The sequence below is a fragment of the Pogoniulus pusillus genome, chromosome 21 (assembly GCF_015220805.1).
Source record: "Pogoniulus pusillus isolate bPogPus1 chromosome 21, bPogPus1.pri, whole genome shotgun sequence".
Classification (NCBI taxonomy): domain Eukaryota; kingdom Metazoa; phylum Chordata; class Aves; order Piciformes; family Lybiidae; genus Pogoniulus; species Pogoniulus pusillus.
The window spans coordinates 16,868,951-16,896,228 of record NC_087284.1 but is presented as its reverse complement, the minus strand read 5'-3'; the positions used below and the strand labels follow the sequence as shown (position 1 = coordinate 16,896,228).

General features: G+C 44.1%; 1 protein-coding gene across 6 annotated transcripts in view; it reads right to left on the bottom strand.

Annotated features, from left to right (window-relative positions):
• GMDS (GDP-mannose 4,6-dehydratase) overlaps positions 1 to 25,744 on the bottom strand; it is a 397,493-nt gene extending 371,749 nt beyond the window's left edge. The window contains exons 1-2 of one of the 6 annotated variants that reach the window (XR_010306253.1): positions 25,378 to 25,468; positions 18,215 to 18,822 (exon numbers count right to left, since the gene is read on the bottom strand). Coding sequence is in view for 5 of the 6 variants with exons in the window: in XM_064161097.1 (XP_064017167.1) it covers positions 25,378 to 25,488 (111 nt within the window). In the remaining variant the exon portion in view is untranslated. Of the gene's footprint in view, positions 1 to 18,214; positions 18,823 to 25,377 lie in introns of those variants that run through there. The other 5 variants (XM_064161097.1, XM_064161098.1, XM_064161099.1 and 2 more) reach the window with 5 other exon arrangements.
• Between the last annotated feature and the right edge of the window lie 1,534 nt (positions 25,745 to 27,278).

Here is a 27,278-nt window from a genome sequence, read left to right as displayed (position 1 = left end):
GCTTCAGAACCAATGTCAGACCACAGGATCCCTGAAACACTTCCCAGATAATCCACTGCATTAAAAAAAATGGGTGTTCTCATTTAAAAGGTGCATATGGAGGTCACATCAATCCACTTCAAAAGCAAATAAAACTGCCTTCAAGATCCCAGTTGAATCAGTCACCTTCATCCTGTTCTACAGTTCATTGCTACTTTTATACCCAGGATTAATGGAATAATGCACCAACATGACAATTCATCTGCAAGTAATCAACCAGCTGTATCTTCCTTCATCTCATCTCAATAGGGTTTGCTTTGTTGTTTGGAGGGGTTTGGGGTTATTTGTTTGTTGCTTTGGGTTTTTTTTTTCCTTTTTATTTTAAGCTCCTTCCTTTCACCAGCATTTGAATGCAGGGTGGGAAAGGTAACACTAGACCATGAGAAAGAGCAATTCTCCACTGATATGTCCCCAGAGCAGAAAATGTTTGGCTACAACTTAATGTGACACCTTTGCTTTTGGCACAGTGTAACAATCTTTCAATCACTGGTAGAAATTACAGGAGAACAATGTGCAAGTCAAAGTTCAGCCGTAAATTAACACCATCTTTAATAAAAAATAGCATTCAAATAATGACATCAGCTAAGCTACTCTTCTGTAGACATCTTCTCACACCTGCAAATATAAGACACAACAGATGTTAACAGATGCTGGAGAAAGAACTAACCCTCTCCTACCCCACCCCAACTGAAACAGTTTCTCCTTTAGAGCTCACACACTGTCACTATGCTGCAAGCTGACTACACTAATCTCTTCTCTAAATGCTTGGTTCTGTTCAATGTCTACAAATCTAAAGAAATCAAACTTGCACCACAAAACTGGGCTGAAAGCCTTGATCCGGTTCTGCTCCAATTACAGCGTGAGACAGGAAAACTGGAAGAGTAAAGGAACTCTAACCTGCTGCAAAACCTTCTCCCCAATTTGGCAACTGATCAAGGAAATCAAAACTCTGGAGTGGTTCCAAAGATCTGAACTTCTATGGTTTGTAGCTGACAGTAATTAAAGGCTGGGGGATGGATTGTGTTATCAACCAGCAAGAAGGAACCCACAGCTCCTTCTGGGCTTTCCTCACATAAACCTCAGCAGCAGCATTCAAAGGAAAGCCTCTTGTTTCCTCAATTCCTACAAAACCCTGACATTTCAGAATCACTTCAAAACTTTGAGAGCTAAACTCCCAGCACTGTGAAGTTAATGGAGACACATTAAATATTAAACCAATGGCTGGCTGAAACACTCTGGGCTACCCTGTTTCAAAGGTGAAACGAGAACAGTTTTCTTCCAATGAGTTCACTATTGAACCACGTGAGAACATAGACTTGCAAATTACTTCCATGTTGCTAATCCTAAAACAGTATTCCAATTACTCTATGAATGGTACAAAGCCTATCTCCCCACTGGAATTGGAATAAAGAGAGGAGGGAAAGCCCACAGCACACATAGTAGCCACTGTTTGAATATCAGAAGGGGAAGCCGGACCTGGCATAACTCTTCCTCTGCTAAGCTGCCAGTTTATCTTAATGGAGTTTAGTTAAACTATCAGACTTTGAAGGTGTATGCTAAGAATGTTAAAAACAATAATCAGCAGCTTCCAGAAAATAGCTTCCAGAAGACTAAATGTAGACTGTAGGCACAGCTTTAGATGGAAATTTAAAGGCACCTATGCCTTGCAAGGCCAAAAGAACACATTCAATGAGGAAATTCCAGTCTTACTAAAGAAACATATGTACCAAATTATTCTTTTTCAATCTCTACAGAAAAGAACATGTTTTACAAAGAGAGGGATTGTTTCTGAAACCACTGATCCCACATGTTGATAAAAGACTAATATAAATATTATTAGTTAAATTTTCATCAAGGTGGTGATGCTGGAGAAGGAAGCACACTCATCAAGCAAAGCAAGATTCATATTCAATGACCTAAGCTTTTACTGAGCAGTATCTGAACCACTATTCTCAAACATCAGCAGATGAAACACTATTTTTAAAAGCATTTATTTGTAGAAGTCTATTATACTCAGTATGAAAGATGAAACACTTAAACTTAAGTGACCAGACTTTAAGTGCTATTGCAATACCAAGAACCTACACATCTGCCCCAAAATGGTAACAACCAACTCAGTGGTTGTTTCAGTGACTCTCAGTCATTAGTATCAGATTCTGGAGTTCACTACAGCCCATCTATCCAGGACCTTCTGAAAAGTCTTCCTGTCCTCTAACAGATTGACACACCCACCCAATTTGGTGTTGTCTGCAAACTTACTGAAAGTACACTTGATCTCCTCATCCAAATCACTGATGAAGTTGTTAAATAGAACAGGCCCCACTACTGAGCCCAGGGAATGCTACTTGTAAATGGCTACCAACTGGATTTGTCTCCATTCACCGCAACTCTTTGGGACAAGCTATTCAGTTTTTCACTCATCAATTTCTTAAGGAGGATGCTGTGGGAAACTGTGTTGAAGGCCTTACTTAATCCAGGTAGATAACACTGAGGGCAGGTCACCTTGCCATAAAAGAAGAGCAATTTGCTTAAGCAAAACTTTCCCTTCATAAACCCATGTTGACTTGGCTCAATCATCTTGTTGTCCCAAGCGTGACGCATGATGACATTGAAAATGATCTGCTCCAAGGTCAGGATCACATGTCTGTAGTTTCCTGGATCCTCCTTCTAGCCTTGCTTGTAGATAGACATCCCATCTAACCTCCAGTCCAGTGGGACCTCACCAGTTGGCCAGGACTGACAAAAAATGATAGAGAGTGGCTTTACAAGCACTTCCACCAGCTCCTTCATCACCTTTGGGTGGATGCCATCTGGTCTCCTAGACTTGCATGTGTCCCAGTGGTGTAGCAGGTAACTAATCATTTCTCCATGGAACATGAGGGCTTCTGTATTTTGCTTTAAAACACACTGGTAGAGGAGCACTGTTTCAGAGGAATATCCCTCCAGCCAGAAAAAGATACAAGACAACAGAAGTCTCCACTGTATCACATCATACATCATAAAAACTTATCCAAAGATAAACACTTCTCAGGGAACATGGCAACAAGCTGTTTTATAAGGAGACCTCATACTCCAGGTGATATGCCTGAGGTTTCTTCTCTTTTCCCCACCTCTCTCAGGAAAGTGCAGCGACCACAGACCTCTGCTATTTGCCTACAGATACGTCATAGTGGTGATACAGGTGAATTAGTACAAGACAAACAACATATGTGAACTCAGCCAGGTTCTCCTAGCAGGACACTACTGTTAACCTGCTTATCTGCAATGAGAAACGCCTTCAAAAGTTTCCTTGTAGGAGGGGAAGGGGAATCCCCAGTTCCTCCCTTCCTCACTCCAGCTTTTCCTGCAGCATCCTTTCAAGTCTCATGATTTTAATACTGACTCTTCTCAATGCCAGTTTTTTTCCTTTCTCTTCCTGCCAAAAGACTTATTCTCCTTTAGCAGACAGAGCAGAGGCTGGAAAAATATTCCTTTCTATGCACTTGCATCAGAATATACTTACCACACTCAGACTAACTTTGAACCTATCAGAACTATTTATGAACTACAAAATCCGGACAAATCTAACACACAGTAAACTAAAACTGAATTCTTCAGTTTTAGAAGAAAGTAGATTCCAACCATATCTGCCACCTTTCTCAGTCTTCAGTCTAAGAAAAATGTGGTTTCCCCACAGGTGAAAGACCTCAGGTTTCTGTAGGAAGGCAGGAAGACATGATTAAGCAGCCACCTGTGCTTGGGATGCATTCATTATTTTCTTTTAAGAAGCAGAGAAAGCAAAAGGCAATTGTTCCATTATAATGCAGAATAGAAACAAGAGGCTCTGTGGTTAAGCAAAAAGCTGAGGTAATCTTAAAATACCTTTGCCAGAAGACTTCAAGCATTTCCTTTCTCATTCCAGGAGCCAGTGCACAAACCGGGCACACCTCATAAACCTCACCACCATCCTGGACCTAAAACATTCCAGTTTTTACTTTACAAAAAGGGCTAAGTAGTGCAGGCATATATGTGCCCAAACATCTACACACATACATGTCTTAATGCAAGCCATCCTGATAATACTACTAAAAATAGATGTACATCTTGCTTAAATGCGAGGATAAAACCATGCTCCGAGTTGCAATCAAAGCACAACCGATGAAGACATCAAAGGAGGCACTCTGTACCCACTGATCCAATGCCTTTCCCCAAAAATAGCACCAAAATTTTCAGTCATAATTTGCTAATTGGAGTATTATGTTCTGTGTACCCCAGTTACAAGTTACAAAGAGGTTGTATGCGGCTTATGTTCTGGGTCATTCTATCTGCAGCACTGGAGGAGACGTTTGCATGTTACCCAGGAAGGGAAGGAGTACAGGGACAGTATATAAAATGCACCTCAACAGTACTGCCTATTGCCTGCAGATACTTGTGGCCTCCAGCACAATAATCTAAAACTATTTGTTGTTCAGAGTTTTAGGCTATTTTAGATGCTCAAAACCCAAGCCTTTAGCCATGTCACCAGTCCCTTCATTAAAGGCTTGAGTTGGGTAGAATTTGCCACGTCAGAGAAGGAAGAGCTGTGGTTAAGTCTAGACACAGCATTTCCTGTTTCCTTTACCATGGTCCTGCTTCCAGCAAAGATCCTTCAGTTGGTATGCTACACAGAAGAGATTCAGGAGCACAGAACTGTGAAAGAAAAAAGCCTGCTAGGTCAAAAATGAAGATGTCAGAGCATAGCTATGAGCAAGACAGCTGTGGCACAGTGTGGTATTCACCAAATTTCCCTTTTGAGGTTTTGTCTATTGCAGTTTTGTCTGCCCTTAAAAAGGTGGTAATAAGCATCCTGGATTATCCCCTTACAAAGATCTGCTGTTTGAGATCACTTAACTAGTCCCTTACAAAGAGCTGACAAGCATATATCTTCAACCAAACAAGTTCCATCTCACAGGCTCCACTTCCACAAAATGGGAGCAAGTCCAATTCCTTTAAAATCCACCCCTGTTTCTTGGCCATTCAAATATCATAAGTGCCAGCCTCATCTGTATAGGCTGCATTTGGCTGAGGCACCATAGATAATTCCTCAAACACAGGCACCATCCTGGGCATCTCAATGACAGGAGAGAAAACTACAGTCGCTGTCCTGAGACACTTCAAGATGCCAGGCTGCCAGCAAGCTGACACACAGCTATGTGAGCTCTGCTTCCTTAGTCCTTCCAGTGTCATTTGATCCTTCAGTAGTTCATAAAACTTTATTGTTCCTTTCCAGATGCAAAATTAAACTAGAAGAATTGAATGAGCTTCAGTTACTGAAGTTCTGACTGCAGTACACAGAGTTCTATTTAAGAGTACTTCTCACAACTGCTGGGTGAGCTCCAGATACACACAATGTGTACTCAGTACCAGGTGCTACAACAGATTAGTATGCACTTGTTCCTGACTCTAAGGCATGTCCTATTAGTGCGATTACTGAAACACATCCACCACCATCTGATGTTACAACAGCAGCACAGCACTATTCAGAATGCTTTTTACCTGATCCTTTTCTCTTCTTGAATTTAATCACACAATTTAGCCCTGAGCACAGCAGACAATACAACAAAAACCAAACCCACTTCACTACACTGGTTGCTTTCCACAGCCATAGAAAAAAATATTGGTTTCATTTTCTGCCAAGTGTGAAGCCTAAACAACAACTACAGATCAGAATAATTCAGAATTTAGGGGGTAACTGTATGATACCCATCTCCTACAGCCACATCTATTCTGACCTGCATACCTAGGCTCAGAAAAATCAGCAGTTGGTGACAGCTGCATCATCATATACTTAGTACTCATAAGATGTGATCAAAACATGGAGAAGGAGGAGAGGTAACAGAATCCAGCACAAGGATCCATAAGATCTGCATCTTAATGATGGAAATGTTCAGCTTATCCTGAGTCTGTAGCATTTTGTCCTCCCTTTCCTAGCTACGGGTCAGTCCTTCATACCCTGCAAATGCTTGCAGCCATTGGGGCTGGCAGCCCTACATTCATCCCAGATGAAGCACCACTGCCATTCCTGGTTTAGCATTCCTGCTGGTATCCAAGCCAGAACTGAAGAGAAGTTTTACTACATAAAACTGGAAACTGTGTGGGTTGGAAGATCATCTTGTTCTCTGAGTACTTCCCATTTTTAGTTCAGAACAAGGTGACACTTTAATAGTTACTTTTTGGTCCCAGGCTTATTAAGAAGATTAGAATCCCAAGTATCATGTTTCTTTCTGCAGCTGTATGGTCTTTTTTTTTTTGAAGGAGTTCACATTTCACTATCATAAAAACACTATTTCCATTTTCTCTCCCTACAAACAGGGAGCCAACTCCCAACTTCGATGGGCTTAAGAACAACGTTTCAATTAAAGAGTCACAAGTAAACGACAAATTGCCTTCAGATGAACCAATTCCAAAAAGTCTGAAGCACAAATCTGCTGCCACAGCAGACTGCAAGAGAATGCAGAGGACACTTTGCTGTCTCTATGACTGAAGCACAAATCTGCTGCCATAGCAGACTGCAAGAGAATGCAGAGGACACCTCGCTGTCTCTATGACTGAAGCACAAATCTGCTGCCATAGCAGGCTGCAAGAGAATGCAGAGGACACCTCGCTGTCTCTATGACTGAAGCACAAATCTGCTGCCATAGCAGACTGCAAGAGAAGGCAGAGGACACCTCGCTGTCTCTATGACTGAAGCACAAATCTGCTGCCATAGCAGACTGCAAGAGAATGCAGAGGACACTTTGCTGTCTCTATGACTGAAGCACAAATCTGCTGCCACAGCAGACTGCAAGAGAATGCAGAGGACACCTCGCTGTCTCTATGACTGAAGCACAAATCTGCTGCCATAGCAGACTGCAAGAGAAGGCAGAGGACACCTCGCTGTCTCTATGACTGAAGCACAAATCTGCTGCCACAGCAGACTGCAAGAGAATGCAGAGGACACTTTGCTGTCTCTATGACTGAAGCACAAATCTGCTGCCATAGCAGACTGCAAGAGAATGCAGAGGACACTTTGCTGTCTCTATGACTGAAGCACAAATCTGCTGCCATAGCAGACTGCAAGAGAAGGCAGAGGACACCTCGCTGTCTCTATGACTGAAGCACAAATCTGCTGCCATAGCAGACTGCAAGAGAATGCAGAGGACACTTTGCTGTCTCTATGACTGAAGCACAAATCTGCTGCCATAGCAGACTGCAAGAGAAGGCAGAGGACACTTTGCTGTCTCTATGACTGAAGCACAAATCTGCTGCCATAGCAGACTGCAAGAGAAGGCAGAGGACACCTCGCTGTCTCTATGACTGAAGCACAAATCTGCTGCCACAGCAGACTGCAAGAGAAGGCAGAGGACACCTCGCTGTCTCTATGACTGAAGCACAAATCTGCTGCCACAGCAGACTGCAAGAGAAGGCAGAGGACACCTCGCTGTCTCTATGCCTGTGACAAACAGATCACCTACACTGTGATGTACTGCTGCGACTTGTGCTCCTCAAGGTTTGACAGCAGGTTGCAGCACTACACAGAACCTGCATTAGTGCTGCACTTGTGAAACCTTGCGGTGTTGATGGGACTCGGAAGCCTTTCCAAATGCTGGAGGTGCTGTGTTGTTGAGCCATCTCGTGGCACACCTCTCGCATTACAACAGGGCTGTGACTCGCTTGGTCTGCTCAAACTCAGAAGAAACCAGAAAGCACTACAGCATGCTCATAGAATCATTAAGGTTGAAAAAGGCCTCTGAGCTCATCAAGTACAACCGTCAACCCAACATCACCATGACTAGTAAATGAAGCAACACTCCCTTAGCAAGGGAAACACGAATATGGAAGTTAAGCTACATCAGATCATCTGAATGCTAGTGTCAACCACATTTGGTTACACAGTTGCTTCAACCAACAGTTCTTCACAATGCAACCTCCTACTCAAGTTCCTAAGATCCCTTGAGGCTGAGGGAGCTGGGATTGGTTAGCCTGGAGAAGAGGAGGCTCAGGGTTGACCTCATTGATGTCTACAGCTACCTGAAGGGTGGTTGTGGCCAGGAGGAGGTTGCTCTCTTCTCTCAGGTGGCCAGCACCAGAACAAGAGGACACAGCCTCAAGCTACACCAGGGGAAATTTAGGCTGGAGGTGAGGAGAAAGTTCTTCACTGAGAGAGTCATTGGACACTGGAATGGGCTGCCCGGGGAGGTGGTGGAGTCGCCGTCCCTGGAGCTGTTCAAGGCAGGATTGGATGTGGCACTTGGTGCCATGGTCTAGCCTTGAGCTCTGTGGTAAAGGGTTGGACTTGATGATCTGTGAGGTCTCTTCCAACCTTGGTGATACTGTGATACTGTGATGTCAGGCTGCGCATACAGAACTCCTTACAGATGACACAACTGTAGTTTGTGGTACCAGCTGGGAAGGTCAAGAAGAGGCATTCTCACATTTTCTGAAGACTGACTAAAGGATCTTCACATGCAATAGTTTTCATAGACTTTCATACACATTCTTCAAAACAAAGTCTACCAGCCATGGTTTGCTGTGAAATTGTTCCACTGTTGGGTTAATGCAACTGAACAAAAAGTTAAAGCAAGGTCAGAAAATTAAAAAATAAGGTCTTCTGGGGCTTCAGATATAAAGGAAAGCATTGCTGCTGCAGAACACATACATACAGGCTCTTCAAACCCTCCGCACACAGGGGATAGCTAGCTGGATTACTGCCAGGGCAGGCACAACCATGGTCACTGCAGGCCAGCCCTCACTTAACTACCTATTGCAATTCACAGTGATTTATTTCCACTTTCAAACCCAAAGACAGCACCAAAATGCAAAGCTGCTTTCAATGCAAAGTGTGCACTGTGTAACCAGCAGCAATGCCACCTGCTTGCCACTCCATTTTAGCAATTACTCCTTTTTAGAATAATTCTATTTTTCTGTTCTTGCCTCTTCTCACACCACAGCAAGTCAGCAGCTACTAACAGATAAGCCCACAATAGAGACCCATGATTTAGACAATGTGTTAGGCAAAGTAATGAAGCAAAAGAATTTAAGTGTTTATCATAGAATCATTAATCTTGGAAAAGACCTCTAAGATCAAGTCCAACCATCAACCCAACACATCCATGCTTACTAACCCATGTCACAAAGTGCTATGTCTACATGTTTTCTGAACACCTCCAGGGATGGTGACTCCACCACTTCACTGGGCAGCCTGATCACTGTTTCTGTAAAGAAATATTTTTGATGAGACACTGTACAAGTTAAAGGTGCAAAAAAGAAGAATTACTCACAGCTGTCTGTAGCAATTCATGAAAAAAACTCTACCTGCTTGTAAGGATTCAGAGTAAAGACTGCAGCTAATACTAACACAGTAATTTCATATTTAATAGAAGTTCCACAGACTCGGTGCCAACAATTTCAGAGTTGTACAAACAGGATCACACATTTTACACAGTGAACAAGTTGTGATGTTGTGGCCTTTCAAGTATCTGAAGGGGGCCTCCAAAAGAGCTGGGGAAGGACTTTTCAGGCTCTCAGGGAGTGACAGGACTAGGGGGAATGAAGCACATCAGGATGGATGTGACGAAGAAGTTTTTCCAGCATGAGAGTGGTGAGACCCTGGAATGGCTTGTCCAGGGTTGAGGCCCCATCCCTGGAGGTGTTTAAAGCCAGGCTGGATGAGGCTCTGGCCAGCCTGACCTAGGGTAGGGTGTCCCTGCCCATGGCAGGGGGGTTGGAACTGGGTGATCCTTGTGGTCCCTTCCAACCCTGACTGATTCTATGATTGCAAAGCTGCAAATAGCCCCACAACAAATTAGTCAACTTTGGATTTTAATGTTTAAGTTAAATCTGAAAACTTTTCTCATGTGAGCAGGAAGCTTGAAGAAGTTTATGCTAATATTTAAGTCTAAATCACCCAAGAACATTTCAAAAATGTCAGTGCAAGTTAGTTTAAGTAAACACTGCATAGGATAACTGCATAAGATTCTGCACTGGGCTTGCTTCTAATATAGCAAAAATCAATTAATAACTAATAGATGGCATGTTTAGAAGCAGATAGTATTTGGATGTTAGAACATTAGTGTGCCACTATTTCCAAAACATCTGTCTGTCCTGCAGTTAACTATGACAGCAATGGTATGAAGTGCACCAAATGAGGTCTGTGTTGAAAGGAATATTCAGTAACAACACAGAAAAAGAAAATCCTGTAGTGCTGGTTGATTGCATCTAAGTAAAAATCCTTCAGCAGGCAGATTTTGAATCCCAGAGCAGGACTCCAGCACATAAAATATAGTCTCCTATCTACATAATCACCACCAAAAAAGCAGGATTAGCTTTAACCAGTTCCTTGTAAAGCACATCCAACACTTCCCATCAGCAAGCCACAGGCAGGCGTTGTGGAGGCAGCCAGGTGGGGGGTGGCCTCTTCTCCCAGGCAACCAGCAATAGAACAAGGGGACACAGTCTCAAGTTGTGCCAGAGTAGGTATAGGCTGGATGTTAGGAGGAAGTTCTTCACAGAGAGAGTGATTTCCCATTGGAATGGGCTGCCCAGGGAGGTGGAGGCACCGTCCCTGGGGGTCTTCAAGAAAAGCCTGGATGAGGCACTTAGTGCCATGGTCTGGTTGATTGGCTAGGGCTGGGTGCTAGGTTGGACTGGATGATCTTGGAGGTCTCTTCCAACCTGGTTGATTCTATGATTCTATGTTTGCACGTCTAACTGGGAGAGCACTGCTGCTGGGGAGGGAAGGGGCTCATTAGACACACAGCCTCTGCACACGAGGAATCATGCAATATAAACACCTCTGTAACTGTTGTAAAGCAGCCAATTGACATTTCATGTCCTGGGATTTAACCACTATCCTACTCTTCAGTAAAAGAAAATTCACCTCCCCATCTAAGCATCTAAGGAGAGCAGTGCTTCTTGCTTCCAAGCAAAGAACATATACATCAGAAACTCCTTTATCTAACATTTTTTAAACCCACACAGTAGTTTTATTCATTAAACCACATTTGTAAATACAAACTATTTATTTCTCACTCAACTGCAACAGCATGCTAAGTTTAATGACCCATTTCATACAAAAATAATCCTATATTGTAGACTTCTGCCCTTTATGGTTACAGAGGAATTTATTCTGATTACAGTGTTGCTAATTTCTGTATGCATTTAAAATTACTACTTTTGTTCCAGAACTGTGATTTTCTTAGAACCCATTTGATGGGAAAACATCATTTTACAAAGAGCACTTCAGATTGGTCTTGGGAGAAATCCAATATTTCCCAGACATTTAGGTTCAGAATTGGGAAGGTCACTACAGAGAACCCAAACACATAAGATTATGGCCATTGTGCTGCAGCACAAAGACATAATACACCAGGAGGCAGGTTATCACTGCAGCACTTACAGAGTCCTGCCACTTGAATTGTGACAAACAGCATCTGTTTTGGTTTTAACTAGTTCAGAAACAGCAGCAAGCTACTGGGTTTTAGCAAGAAAAGAATCCCTTCTTGAAAAAGAAAGGAAAGAGAGGAATGAAACTGAATTTTCTCCTTGTTGAAACATAGGTAGACTCTTTATAACACGTATTTTCCACAATAATCAAAGCAAAAATACTTTTTAATCAAAAAACCAAACAACCACACACAAAAAAAAGCCCCAAACCCAGAAACACACAGTGTCCTTCATCAGAGCCCAACATTTCTCAAGAAGGCTGTATGTACCTTCTAAAACTTATTTTATATCCAGACATCTAAGACTTACATAAAACTTCTCAATAGTTCACTTTCATTCAACTTCTGGCTTCAAATATACTTTCAAGAAGAACAGCCTTCTGCTTAGACACCTTAACTCCACCTGACACTGCTCCTGGATGCAACAGTTCCCCAGCCCCTTGCATGTGGAAACAGAGTGCAAATCACTGCACATCTGGACAACACAAACTCAGTAACAGAAAGGAACGATATGTTCTTGAGCATCTTTGTGGCTCTTGTTGAGCAGCTGAGAAACTCAAGTCTGGGAATAAACTGGCAACTTACAAAGTCCCAGTGTAGGGCAGACAGAAGTATCATGAAGTGCTTTGCTCATTACCTAGTGCTATGTCATGATGCAGTGTGCCAGCTGTGACACAGTGGAACCTTGCTTAAAAAGACACATACTTTGTAAGTCCCTATCTGTAAAGAGGACTGCTCAGGGGGGAGTTTTTCCTCCCTTCCCATTCAAACTGTGAATCTTACATCAGCTTTAAGGTTAGCCATCAGTTCCTCTGATGACTCAAAACAGAAGAGGGAAGATGGCAGCTGTGGAATAGGCAGAGCACTGCTGCTGCACCGTCAACCCATCAGAACTCTTCAAACTTCACCACCATGATGCCTAGGCACCCAATGAGGTCCTCTCACAAGTGTCCAGACCCACAGCACTCCTTGGAGTTTCTCAGTTGTTTACCCAAGGTCAAGATAACAATGTCCTGGTGCATTACTACATTAGCTAGCACCCCCTGGCAGAGGCAACACAGTAATCCTCAGCTAGTTTAAATGAGGCTTAACAACAACCATACACAAGAACAGGCGTTACAGTTCAATCCAGGCAGGAATGGCAGCTTCTCCAAGCTGTCCAACAAGTGGCTACAGCCACCTCAGCTCTTCCAGATTCACATTCAGTAGTCACCCGTTTGTCTTCCTAACTCCAACACATACACCAGTCCCAAAAAAGAGCAGTAGAAAGCCCTGAAAGAGGAGTCTGCCATCACCCACTCTGCTCAAAGCATGGGATGGCCATACCTATACCCAGCAGCAGATGCAGGAAGCCTCACTCTACTGCACTCAGGTTTCCAGTGGATCTGAAACAGAAGCATGCAGGCTCTTCTTCACAATTTGACTACACCTGCTATTATCCTCAGCAAGGGTAATGCTGCAGCACACCAGTAAAACCCAGAGATTCATGTTCTTTCTGAGGAGACTGAACAAAACATCAGACGAGTGAAGCTGCCCACAATTACTAATGAGTCAGTTTCTCTTTCTGCCTTTCCCCTCCATTGCACAAAGTTGCACTGAAATAACTAAAAATAATGAACATTTTCAACATATGGATTTTTATGACCAAAACCCTCAAAAGAGTCAAAAGATCTCCCTGCAAAAATTAATCCTGGAATTAACACAATTAAATTTACTAATTGTTGTCTTCCAAGAGTTACACAGCAACACCTGCAAGGAGCCACCTATTCATAGCACAAATGAAACTGTACCACAAAAACAAAACCAGGCTACTTGTGGCACTATAGTTGAGGCTGTGTGAGCAGTTTGATTTTCCTGATTTTAACATACAGCTGTAAAAAAGGCTTTCAGCAGGAGCAGACGGATTGCTCCTGTACCCTACAGTTTGTTTTCATTGGGTAAAAGGCAAGAGCCAACTCTTATTTTAGTACAGAACCTCCAGATAGTAAGATACAGAATTTGCAAGTCTTTTTTTGGATATAACCCCTGCCAAATAGGACTACACTTTAAAAGACTGTTTGATAAAAGCTGCAAGACAGAAACTTGGTAGAGCACAAGGAACTGAGAAAGAAGAGTGTGTGATTTCGTTTTGGCACATGTTGCCCAAGAATTTGAGGTGCCAGTGAAACCTTGTGCTAATACAAAGTCACACCACCTGCTTAAACACAGACAGCATTAAGAGATTTATCAGAGAATTAGAGAATGGTAGGGTTTGGAAGGGACCTCTGGAGATTCTCTAGTCCAAGCCCCCTGCTAATATAGGTACACCTGTATCAGGTTGCAGAGAATTGCAACATCCAGGCAGGTTTTGGAAGTCTCAAGAGAAGGAGACTCCACAACCTTTCTGGGAAGCCTGGTCCAGTGATCCACAAAATAAGTTTCTCCTTATGCTGAACTGAAATCTCCTGTGTTCTAGTTTGTGCCCATTGCCTCTTGCCCTATCACTGAGCACCACTGAAAAGAGTGCAGCCCCATCCTCAGGACGTTCACTTTTCAGATATTTATATGCATTGATAAGATGCTCTCCTAGTTTTCTCTTTTCCCAGCTAGAGAGCCCCAGTTCTCTTAGTCTCTCCTTCTAAGAGAGATCCTCCATCCTCATTGCCTTCCACTGGACCCTCCCCAGTAGTTCCCTGTCCCTCTTGAACTGGGGAGCCCAATTCACACTCTAAGTGTGACCTCACTAAGACAGAAAGGCACGAGGGGGAAGTGGGACAAGAAAGGAACTTCCCTCAACCTGTATTTGAAGAGGCACCATTTGAGATTCTTCAAGCAAGGAAATCTGTAAATACCAAGTAGCAACTGAGTAGGCCTGTCCATGTGCAAAGTGAAAAGCCCCATTTATGCTGGCCTGGGACCCACACCTGTCCCAGATCAGCATAAAAAAAATGTGTTGGGGTATATTACTGAAGAGGTCCTTCACTAGAAGAGCATCTTTTAACTGAAAGGTAGAGTCAAACCACAAGCAGAACCAGAACACAACAGAACCTCCTCCCTGTATATTCTGATGATCTGGATGTTATTCTGTTTAGCTGCAGAGTTTTGCTATGATAAACATTACAGACTGAGTACCCTTGACTGCTTCAGTGTGGAAAAGCTGTCCTGTCTTAGCTCTTATATTGATTAAGATCATTTAACTAAACACTGAATTTTAATAATCTGATTCCCACACAAACATGCAAACACATCTGTGTTTCTTTCAAATATATAATGCCCAAGGCAGCACAGATCTAGTGTAAAGACAGAAACAAGAGCAGTTTTCTCTGCTGGCCTTTTCTACCTCTCTTCCCCCTATCCCATATTAAAATGCAACCTTCTCATCAAGATAATCAAAGGAACATGTCAAACTAGAAAGATCTAGATGCAAATGCACCTGAAAAACATTGCAGATCTGAGCCCTTCCCTCAGTCCTAACATGCCAGAGGGAAAACTGGCAACACAAAATATTAAACCAATGGTAACTACCTGGACTATTAAGAGCAATCTTGTAAGCCTTACTGAAAGGTGGTGGTTGTTGAGGTTTGGGGGTTTTTTATACAAATTTTATTGATAACTAGGCAATGTCATTCTCATCAGTTCAAGTTATTTCTCAATGAAGGCAATTTTAAGGAAAAAAAAAATCATTTAAAAAAAATCATCAAAACTACCTCCAGTGAAAGCCCAGAACTGGCCAGAGTCAAACTGGTAGCATTATTTCACTCAGCATACTGAATCATTCTCAAGATTTCTGACCTTCATAGGCAATGTGGGCTCATACTTCCTTCAAAAGACTCCCTCTTTAATGGGATTTTTGGCTATCCTTTTCCTACCATGCAGGGCTATAAATTAGCCTCATCCTGTTCCCCAGAACAGAGGTCATACAGTAGGTGCCAGTACTTCTAAGTCGTTATAGGGAGGTTTTACCAGGGGAACACAGACAGTCATCAACTTATACTGAAATGCCACAGGCACAGTGAACCAGTAGACAAAAATACTTCCACTCTCCACAATTTCAGAAGCAAAAGCATTACATTTTTGGCTGGAAGTGTGGTTTAACAAAGTCACAGTGCACACATTATGAAAAGCAGTATAAGGCACGTGACTAAGGCCACACAAAATGAAAAACAGCCACACCAGACAGTCCCTCAAGCAAAAAGCCTAGAGGGTTAGGGATGGAGAAGTCAGCAGTGATGACATAGCTGCAGTGGGGGTGCAGATGGTGCTCAGGAGGCAGGCAGTGATTTGTGTGGTGGTACAGATCCTCTGGGCCACACTGAGATATCAGGACCAGCCAACACTGTGGTTTTGTCTTGGTTACAAATGCAGCAAGTTAGGACAACTGGGCACTTTTTCTTGAGGGAAAACACCCCAAACAACTTCTAAATCAAGAGGCTGTTAAGTTCTGCTGGTACAGATCATGTTGAGGCTTCCACAGAGCAACACTTGATCAGTAATGGCCAAACAAGCACCAGCAAAGAAGCTTCTGGACTGTGTCTTCTTAAGTATTCCCACAGAACACAGACATCTCAGAAAGCCACTTCAAACGTGGACAAACATAGTATTTTGCATGCAGGACTGAAGAGCTCAGCATCCCTTTCACACTGTGCACCTTGTAGGATTTCTGCAGCATTTTAATCCAAGGCAAACAACATGCTAAATTTTGGCAGGAAAACACTGACAGACTACTGAGTAATTGTGGGAGAAGTTACACTAACATCAAAACCACAATTATTCAGTTGCACAAAATCCAGAAAGCATAGCCAGGAATTTCTGCATTTCAAAAGCAAACCTATTCCATAACAGCATTTGTTTTTTTCAGGGAGCAGTATCAGCACTAAAAAAGCTAAGGACACCAACTAGCAGCCAATGATAAGAGGGGCTGTTCCTTACAGTTCTAAAAGGGAAACCACAGTCAGGAGGAAGCTATGGGTCAGCGTCACAGACAGCTGCTGCTAATGCACCTGAAAAATTCCTGCACACATGAAACACATGCTAGGAAAAAAAACAGTCAAAATAAGCACACCTCATGATAGGGTGCCAGCAATTTATTATGGAGCAGCTGCAACAGCTCTAATGTTGCTTCCCAGCTCCAGAACAGCATCAACAGAAATAGACAGGTTGAGAGGACGTCGACACTCAAAGGGCTGTAGCATATCAAACTAGAAGCATCAAAACCAGAAACTGGTATGCATAGGTGCAGAAAGTAGCGTTCTCTGCCTCTCTGGGTTTCATACACATACACACACACACAACATTCTACATGCTTTGGGAAAGGCTTATTCCCATTCATAAATGGTAAACATGTTCAAGCTTCCTCTGCAGAGATTCAGGCACTACCAGATACAGGTAAAAGGACTGTTCACCCTTTTAAGTTGTTACATGTTCTGTTTTGGAAAGGCTTGGGTGACTTAAGGCTTTTACTGCAGTACAGTGAGAGAGTACTTCAAGGTGCCCATAAGTACACAAGACCTGACAGTATCTCTTATTACATTGTTTCAGCACTGTCCTGGAAGGTGGAGCTTTAGATATTGGTATGTGATACACCTAACAGTCAAAGGTCATCATCTCCACAGGAACTTGGAAGAGTCAAAAAGGCCAGGAGGTATTTACTTAATAACAGTGCAGGTGTCAGATATGCAGCAGAGATATTATCATAGCAAAAACACTCAACTAAACATTTAACATGGCAGATTTATTTTCCTTCTGCATTAGATTTCACCACAGGCTGTAAGAATTCTCCTTTGAGAAGGATGTACAAGCAGCAACAGGTCAGATGACAGCTAAAGCAAAGTCCTGTAGAAAGCTGCCAGGAAATTTGACTACCTTACTATAGAACAATCAGGTTTTCCTCCTGATATTTCATAGGTGTTCAAGCATGGCAAATGCAGCAGAAGCTAGTTCATCTGCTTGAAAACTCTGCACAAAAAGACAAGATCTGTGGCATTTCACAGTCAATGCAAGTATGTTTTTGTGGCTAACATACCTGTTTGGATGCACTTACCTGAGCATGATTACAAAGGTGTTGCAACTTCTGACCAATTTGACTGTACAATGCAGACTGTACTGTCAACACAGCAGAAGTGTCTTGGGATACAGTATCAAAAGCTCTTCAATGGTACTTACTACTACTGAACTAACTGCAAATAGGTCATAAACTCCTTAGGCTTAACTTGCTTACTGTCAGATGACACTGAGTTACAAAGAAAAGTAGCGTTTCTCATTAAAAAAAAAGACAAGAAATACTCCTGGAGAAGGAAGCCTGCCTTAGGTAAACTATTTTGTATTTGTGAATAAAGATTGTTACAACATCTACATTGCATATAAGGAAGCTCATTTCCTCAATGACACATGTAAAAACCCCATGTGACAAATGCTAAGCTAGTTGACATCAACTTCTTTGGCAGACGTTATTACAGTTACTGTTAAGTTTGTGCATGCCCTGGGAACAGAACAAGCTATAGGGACTCGACAGCAACAGTCAGAGGAGACTGGAGAGAACATCTTGTTGATTGGACAGGGCTGGGTGATGGATTGGATTAGATGATCTTGGAGGTTTCTTCCAACCTGGCTGATTCTAAGATAAGCTATAGGAGGTGAGATCATAGAAGTTTGGATATGACTGCACCCCCAGTTCACATACATATCACCCAAAGTAATTCCTTAGCTGAGATCCTGAAAAAGCAATCAAGGAATAAGAAAGAAACAGGTGACAAAAATAGTAAGAAAAATATCCTTTATTTTGCTCATTTGGCTAAAAACCAACCAGAATAGCAAGAGATTCAGAGCAAGTGAGTGCACACAACTTTGAGAAGGAATTCAACATCTACCATGCTGCTGGCCTGCTCTCATGACCTTTTTCATCTGGTGCTTCACAGAAACCTTGCTTTCCAAATTAAGTCAGCTGTGCTGCACTAGTGCAGGAGGAGCAGAGTGGGAAAGTTTGTAAGTACAGATGCTCACCAGATCCAAAAGTCTAAAGAACCTGAGATGAACTTGATAGAAGTTGTCAAGAGAGAAAAAGCATCTCCTGCATCCCAGACTAACGGAAAGCACAAATAAATACAGAAATTCAGTCTCAGCACTCCCCAGATAAAGAAGGTGTGGGCAGCAGAAGCACTGCTAGGATGAGTACCAGTATCACTACTGCACTGGAAAACTTTCTATTCCGCTTCCTTGATTACAGGGATCAGTGGTAACTTTCGATGTGTTCTTCACACAGGCCATCAGCAGGTTTAAGCACTCCATTTTCCTTGTCCTTCTGCATAGCTACCTATCTGATAAGAAACTGACTCCCTTGTGCAGAAAGCTCAACAGCCAAAAGGATCTGAAAGACAGAGGAGAAAAAAAGACCAAAACTTAGTGGGAGAAGATGAAGTCATAGGAAAATTCTTTAACAAGGAATTTTCTTTTCAGTTTGAACTGGCTGTAGGTACATAGAGAAGAGGATGCTTCAACTCTGAAAATTTAGAAAATACAGGTTCTGTCTACACTGACAGTCACAAATTTTTCTGAAGTAAAGAAACCCATAAAATACCACAACCCATGCAAATAGAAAAAAAATGCAAGATTAAGCAAGTAGCATGCTGCTGGCAATGGCAGCATTTGTGCTCTGCTTTGTCAGCCTGGACAGTAGTAGCAATAGCCTCCCATGACTACCCACAGCAGGAAGGGTCTGTGTTATCTCTTCTCAGAAATGTCCTTGAGAAGTGTTGCCTGGAGAAGGTCAGCTTCTGAAACCCACACTGCATTACCATGCCTTTAGCTGGCTTGTATCTTGGCACCATTACTGTGATCTTTATAGTTTTATTTTTCCTGGATTCTTAGTATTTTATCTACTTTCACAGCAGGTACACACCACACCATACAGAACCTTATCATTCATTGCTGCTTCCTACGTATTTGAATCCACATCTTGTACATATCCTGCTTATACATTGGAAACTGATTGCCTGCACTGGTCCTGGAGTTCACATCTGCCAGTTAAGCCAGCCTACCAAACCTTCTCCCCTCCAGCAGGCAACTGGAGAACAGACTTTGCTGGCAATTTGCAACAAACCGCTTACACCATCTAGTCACAAACTGCAGGTGTTCAACCTCTGATACCATGGAGGACTTCACAGTATCACCAAGGTTGGAAGAGACCTCACAGATCATCAAGTCCAGCATCATAAGAGTTTATGTTGCAAGGGACCTCAGTGAATCAGCTAGTCCAAGATCTTTGGCTCCAGTAGGTTGTCCAGGTTCATGTCCAGTTTGGTTCTGAATACCTGCAGGATCAGATGCTTCACAGCATCTCCAGGCTGCCTGTTCAGATGCTTGACTGCACTCATTTAAAACAAAACAATTAAAAGAAAAAAAGAAATCACCAAAACAAACACCACACTCTCTCAAACTTAAATATGGTTTCTTGCATTTCCTTTTGTGCCTAAATTATCTGCACCCTCCAACTAAGAAAAGGATGTTCAACATGCCTGAAATCCTCCCTCTGGACAACTCCAAGCTACTGACGAGAAAGCAATTGAAAGAGTAGCTAGTTTCTGCCAAGACAATGTTTGCTTAAATTAAAAGGCAGCAATACTAATATTTAACTTCAGCCAGAAGCCACAACAATATTTGTTTTCATGAAAAGGCAGCAATGCTAATATTTAGCTATAACCAGTTTCAGCAAACATTAGCCTACTACTTCCGTGCAGAAAAGCAGTCCTTTGGATTGCATCCTTCACCTAGCACACCTGTGTTTTCTCTCTGGCACAACAGGCTATAACATTTTCTTACATCTGCTTTCCAGTTATACACATGCTCCCCAATGACAAAGATTTCCAGCTCATTTCTTGGTCACAGATACTTTAAAAAGAAAACTTTCATAAGGAGCTGTTTAACAGCTTCCTTCACAGGTCTTTGTTTCTCTAAGAAAGATCTGTTAGCTATAGAGCAAAGAGGTTTACAGTCACACTCCACACTAGCTCTTCGCATCTAAAATACCAAAAAGACCAAAGCAGTAAGTCACTTTCTTTAATTAATGGTAGTTTTTCCCACTTGATGTCATTCTCATCAGCCAAAAACCAACTTAAACTCAATTCACAACAGCAAGTCCTCCTTTGTCAGTATTGTTTTCCCCTTCTTGATGGTCACAGCCTTTCTCAAACCATGAACTCTTAACCCCCACACAAAATTTGCAGTCCACATGTGCATGGGAAGGTTGGTGTGTGACCAAGCTATGAGAACCCACTGAACTGACACCAGAAAGGTAGAGGCAAACACCATATTCTACCTGCAACCAGCTACAGAGAATGTTCTCGCGTGTCTGCGTGCACACTCATCAGTTGTCACTATGCTAACTTGGGGTTTGGTTGACACTTCTGACACTGCTACATTTTGCCAAAGAGCATCTGAATTTGAGGACAAATTCAAGAGAAATTGTTCCCTCATTCCCAAAGCCAGGCAGAAGCTGTTGCAAAAGTTCAAGGTATGAACCCAACTGCTTTCTTCATCTACAACAGTCTCTAGCCATGTACTGACAATTCAACTCTTCATTCAGGACTGAACTTTGAATGATCTCAGTCTGCCAACTCTCACCTTACTGTCTCTCCAAGTAAATTGGGACAGCAACAGACACAGGATAGACATTATTCATTGCTCATAATCCAGTCACTGAAGGGGAAAAGTCAACATAGAACCTCAGTTAGACACAGACAGAGTATTCCTTGATATTTCACCAGCTTTACAAGCACCTGAACAGAAATACAAACTGATTGCAGTTCAATCAAGTTTTCCAGAAAGCTACTAAAATGTACCTTTAACAGACACTTAATCACAGTACCTAAAGAACAGTGGGGCCAAAAAGTACTGCTTTAGTAGCTTCCACAGAAAAGAGACCAGACATGAAGATCTTGAATTATATATGCCAGTTATACTAGCATTGGTCCAAAAAATGCCATTTTTACAGAAGCAAAGTCTAAGAAGTCCAGCATATCTATTTTGCACTGTGGAAACTCTTCTATTAAGAATCACATTCTAGTTTTGTTAAAAAAAACCACCAACCAAACCCACAAACTAATGTACACCGCAGGCTTGCTTCTTTAAAATGCTTTTCCTTGGATAAAGTACCATGCATTACTCAAACAGCAGACCAATACCTATGCAACACTCCAGAAATATTTTACCCATCCCACCACAGAGACTGCCTCACTGAAAATCACTTCATCAAAACAGTGAAGCACTGTCTGTCCCGCTGCTGTGGTGTGAGACCAGAGATAAGGGAAACCTCAACGCTGCCAAGGAGCATACAACAGCCTACACAGTCTCTTAACAATACAAGTAGCAGAAAGAGACTGATTTTGCTGCAATGTCACGGGTAAATGCAGGATTTCTAGCAGTTCATCTGCTTTGATTTCATGGAGACCAAGGTACAGCCCTGGCAGCTAGAATGCTGTTTGAGTTCCCACCCTGCAATTATGAAATCTGCTTTCCTTTGTGCCTTCACCATGCACATGGCAAACTCCTCCTGTTCTTCCTTTGTGGCCAAAGGTCACAAACCCACCTTTTTATCAGCAACATATTCAACCTCACCAAGACTTATCCTTGCAACAACTTGCGTCTAAACAAAAAGCAAAACATATAAGCTGGTTTTAACTGGTACAGTAAAGTGGCACATGGCACAAGCATCCAGTCACTCACTGTACAGAACTTGTGCAAACAGACCATCCTCTTCTGGCAAACTGTAAAGTCTTACAAGTCCCACCAGATGTCCATAAATCTAAAGTTAAACTTGTGCTCTATCTCCATGACATGTCTCGGTTAAAAGCTGCAGCATCCATCAACTGCCCCATCCTCAAAATACGGCCCTACTTCAGATCAGCTATCCCCACCACAGCAGAACCTAAATCTCACCTTTTGTCTGTGGAAAAGATGGAAAATCCAGATGATCATTGCCATACAGAAAGATAAAGCAAGCTGTCTGACTTCAAAACTACGATCAAGCACACTTGCCATGGCATCATCTCAAGTCATGAAGGGTTGCTGCAGTTCAAGCAGCACCTTGCTTGACCCAAGAGCTCTCCACAGAGAAAAACACAACTTCAATTTTGCCTAAAATTGCCACAGCCTGATCAGGTCAACACTTACCTCCCACCTGCCCTCATTCCAGTAACCAGGCACTAGAGGGCCTTAGGTCAGCAAACACTCTCTGAGAACACCAACCACAAGCAAGTAAATGGGGGTTCTCCACAGTAGACAATTGTGCCAGCTGCCTTTTAGGAGAAATGTTCTGCAGCAAGAGCACAGTTTAAGCAGGTAAAGTTTACCACCTAGCTCTGTTGTGTGCCTTCCTCAATCTGCAGGGATCCATTCATTTATCTTTCACCTTGAAGAAGTACTAGCTTGAAGGAGGAATGGGAAACAGAATGACTCCTTGGCTCAATAATTAACTATCCAGGAAAGACAAAGCCTGAACTTGAACTTCCACTTCAACACATGTACATTTTGCAGATGGTAATTAAGTTTAAAAGCAGATGGGACATGCAAGTTCATCTATTCTTGTATAAGAAGTAGAATACAGAGCTCCCTACCATTTCTGGGGGAGGCCTCTCCAAATAAATCAAAAGCTATTATGTAAAAACAAAGAAAAGCAGTGAAAGAGGGGTGAGGAACAAGTACACAGCGAGTTGCTTTGATTCCTGGCGGCACATCTCAAAGTGATAGAGGACTACAGCACCCCAAAACCACAACATAAAAATTCCATCCTAAGCCAAGAGTTGGTCCAGTTTTCACTAAGATCCCCTAACCTCACTGGCTTCAGCTATCCTAGGCTTTTACTAGCTGTCTCTCCACTCATGTTTCAGTGCTGGACAATGTGCTGACAAATGATAAATTAAGATGGAAAGCTTACTTTGAAAACAGAGAAAAATATGAGGTAGTACTGAAGGAGCTACAGGTTTCTAACAGTCTTTGATGAAGAGAAATATAATTCTGTCAACAAACTGGAACTCTGTTCACACAACCTAAAGTAGTCCTGGGAAAGCTTTGACTGTGCTCTCAATACAAATAACCACCAAACAAGTACGTTGGTATACAGAGATGATTAGTATTTCCTCTTCTCAAACAGTTATACATCCTTGTCAGAGAGCCCCTTGGAAGTGTTTTCTCAGCTTGCTGTTGGCAGACAGCTGCTACTGAGGGAAAGAGGAGGGGCACCCCCAAAATGTGTTGCAAGGACATGTGACAGCAGACATAATGGGCTAAAACACGAATAGCAGGTGAACATTCAAAGCATAGTGTAGGCTCTCTTGGAAAACAGATGAAAGCCACTACCACACCATATTGTCTGTGGACTGACTCCTTCACAAGAAGCCAGATAGCTCTTCTACTATAAGAACACTGAGCAACACTGTCTCAGAGAGAAAGAGTCTGGTTTTACATGTACTTTTTCCACAGCACTCCTACCTTTCCAAACAACCCATACCACCACCTCAAGTGGATCTGCAAGCACACCAGGCCAAGTAGTAGTTGGAGAGGAAGAAGTTCTGCCATGTATGAAGCGGTCATTTATTAAATACAAGCCACACATGAAACCATCTTTTCCACTGGGATTCTAAGAGTAATATCAATGGTTACTACATAACATTACCTACTGAACAGGATATACCAACCAACTTCTGGGAGCAGAAGTCACTCAGCATGTTTCAAGAGATAAGCAATGCACAAAGAGTAGTTTCTTTCAAGCAGAGGGCAACACCTGCAACACAAATAAGGTGTTCTTCAAAAGCAACTAAACATGCTCAGGTTCATTCAGCACCTACTTGCTAACAAAGACATAACAATGCAGACCTCTGTGCTGACAGACACTTCAACCAACTACCTGACCTGCCTGTTGGGAGTGCAGCAGCAAAAGCTTTGTGCTGCATGCACCAACACTCCTACAGGGCTCACCAGGTTAACTCACCACCAGCACTTCCTCTTTCACATGGCACAAGCTGAACCAACGGAAACTGATTCTTTTTTCCACGCCACCTTGATCCTGCACCTCCTGCACAAAGCATCAGGACTTTGGAAGCACCATTATCCCTATGAGTAATACAGCCAAAAGAATCAGACTGCAATGAACACACATAAATGCAAAACTAGCAGCCTGGGGAAATGCCTTTTATCGCCATACAGGTCTGGGTATAAAGCAGGTAATGACTGCAAATGTGAGACTGCCCGACATGGCAAAGAAACAGCTGATAACAACTCTCTGAGGGACAAGTCAGGTCAGACCAAGCCCAGCTGCGGGCTGCCTCACACCTGTACTGGTGCTTTCACCACTTCTGCCCGTCAGAAACAAGGGTCTCAAACTGTCCTTGACCGGTTTCACACAGGTGTAGCTCTTCTCTGACACTTCACACCTCACCGCTGTACAGGCTCAGCAGATTCCTCACCAGTTCCCGGTACAGGTTACCACAAGGCAGCCCAAATCTGAGCTATAGAGCTATTTTACCCTTCACACACACTCAGTGGAACCACTCCAGCGCCCGGAAGGCCAGCCCGAGCGAGTTCAGAGCAGCCCGTTAGCGGGGCTGCCTGCTGTCCCTGACCCAGCCGGGAGCTCCTGCACGCTACGGAGCCGGTGGCGGCAGCTGCCAAGCAAGCGGGAACAGGGCACGGAGTTCCGTTACAAGGTGCGACAGGGGCTGCGAGCGCACCCTTCGGGACGCGCCCAACAAGCACAGCGGCGGCTGCCTGCACACGAACGCGCCCGGCAGCCCCCCGCCGCCACTTCACGCACGGCCTCAGTCGCGGCTGCCCGCAGGCGGCTCACAGCCGGGCTCTCCCCGATAGCTCGGCAGGACCCGGGGCCCCGGGAGCAGAAAGCCCAGACCAAAGCGGAGCCTCCCCGCGTTACCTGTCCGGTGATGCCGGTGATGAGAGCCACCTTCCTGCAGTTCATCTCTTCGCAGTCGTCTCCCACTGCCGAGGCACAGGCACACGCCTCCAGGGCCGGCTGCACTGCCATCCTCTTGGCAACGGCGGGCGCGGCCCAGGTGCGGGCACAGCCCGGGGCGGAGACGCGGCCGCCGCGGGTAGGCGCAGGGCGCTGGGGGCGGGCACAGAAGGGAGAGCGGCTCCCACCCCGAGCAAGGTTCGCACATGGATTGCCGCTGCCCACGGGCTACCTCCGCTGCTCCACCCACGGCATCCCCACGCTCCCGCCCCACCCGCAGGTGCGCTCCCACCAGGCAGCCCGCGCTGCCGCGCCGCTTTTGCCCGCCCTCCCCTCTCCTCGCTCCTCCCCGCGGGGCCCGCAGCCAGTGAGGAGCGCCTGCGCTCCCGGCAGCGGGCGGGGGATGCGCGGGGGCTGCGCCGTGCCGCGGCCGCAGGCGAGCGCTTTGGTTGGCTGAGAGCGGGGGGGGTGGCCAAGGCCTGCGGGAAGCAGAGCGAGGCAGCGCTGCCGGCTTCCGGAGCGCGTGTCAGTGGCGCGTCACGTGAGCAGAGCGGCGTGCGGCGCACAGCGCCCCCTGCGGCCGGGAGGAGCTCGGGTCCCGCCGCTCCCCGCGATGCGCCTCCCGGCCCCGGAGGGCACCGGCAGGACCGCGCATAGGAGCTCTCCTGAGCGCAGCCGTCCTCCTGTGAGGACACGCAGGATCCTTCAGCCCTCAGAAAGCTGAGTTGGCTGATCCGCCCGTGCATACTCGCCTGTGGAAATACTTGTTCATAAGTGACCTAACGACTTCTGGGAAAGGGGGAAATAAATACTTCTGCTGCTGCTGAGAGTTGGCTTTGTGCAGCCCAGAGAAGAGAAGGCTCTTGGGCTCTTCCTGTCTTTGGAGCACTAACTTTCCTTCCTGCTCAGGACATGTGCTCCCCGTGATTCAGAGCAAAATCCTCCTCAGTCTATGTTACTTTTCCAAGGGGAGCATCTCAGCCAGGCTGGGAACACACCATCAGGGTTTGTGCTTCTATTTTTGGTCAATACTAGAACTGGACATGGGCAGATGAAACCAAACAGGATGCAGCCTAGTTTAGGTTCCAGCTAACTGGAAAAAAAAACCAACAAACAACCAAAATACAAACAAACCCCCCAAAAACCCCTAAAACCCTTTAACTCATTTACTTTTCTGTTTCATTTTTAAGTTCAGCAGTGTTCATAGCAGACACTGTTAGCCAGCTACCTTAATCCTGCTAGGTCTGCCCCTGGCATGCTCTGGGGCACCATCCAGGAATAATGCACAAAGAGGGTTCTGTCACCAAAGCCTACCAAGGTGCATTCACAGAAGAGACCGAAGGCTCAGTTGTAGCACAGGTACTAGATTTTACCTGAATTGCTTTGGTGTTGACAGCAATTTATCACAGTCTGGAGCTGAAAACTGGACCAGCCACCCCCAGGGACCCCAGGATTAATATGCATTCTGAGTGCCAGCCTGCACTGATGTCGTTTTGCTGCTTCCAGCACCTGTACTGCTGCGTGTGCTACCTAACTTAGAGCTATGTCTGACCACGTTGTAACTGCTTTTTCATGCCTCTATGTGGACCTGGCTCTGACCTCAAAGAGCCTCTCTTCCTTGTGTGAAGAGGAGACAATAGACTGACATTTCTGCACCTCCAGCCACCTTGACGCTCTATAAGAGCAGATGCTTATATGTGCACAGGTGTCCAGTAAAAGTTTTCTGCCCAGCAGGTAACCAGACTAGCAAGTTCTGAGGAGACAAAAAGCATAGCACGTGTAAGCGTAGCACCTGTGACCTTAACTTTAAAACTGCCACCCCAAGAACTAGTGAAAAAGAAATATGGCATAGAATGACATTT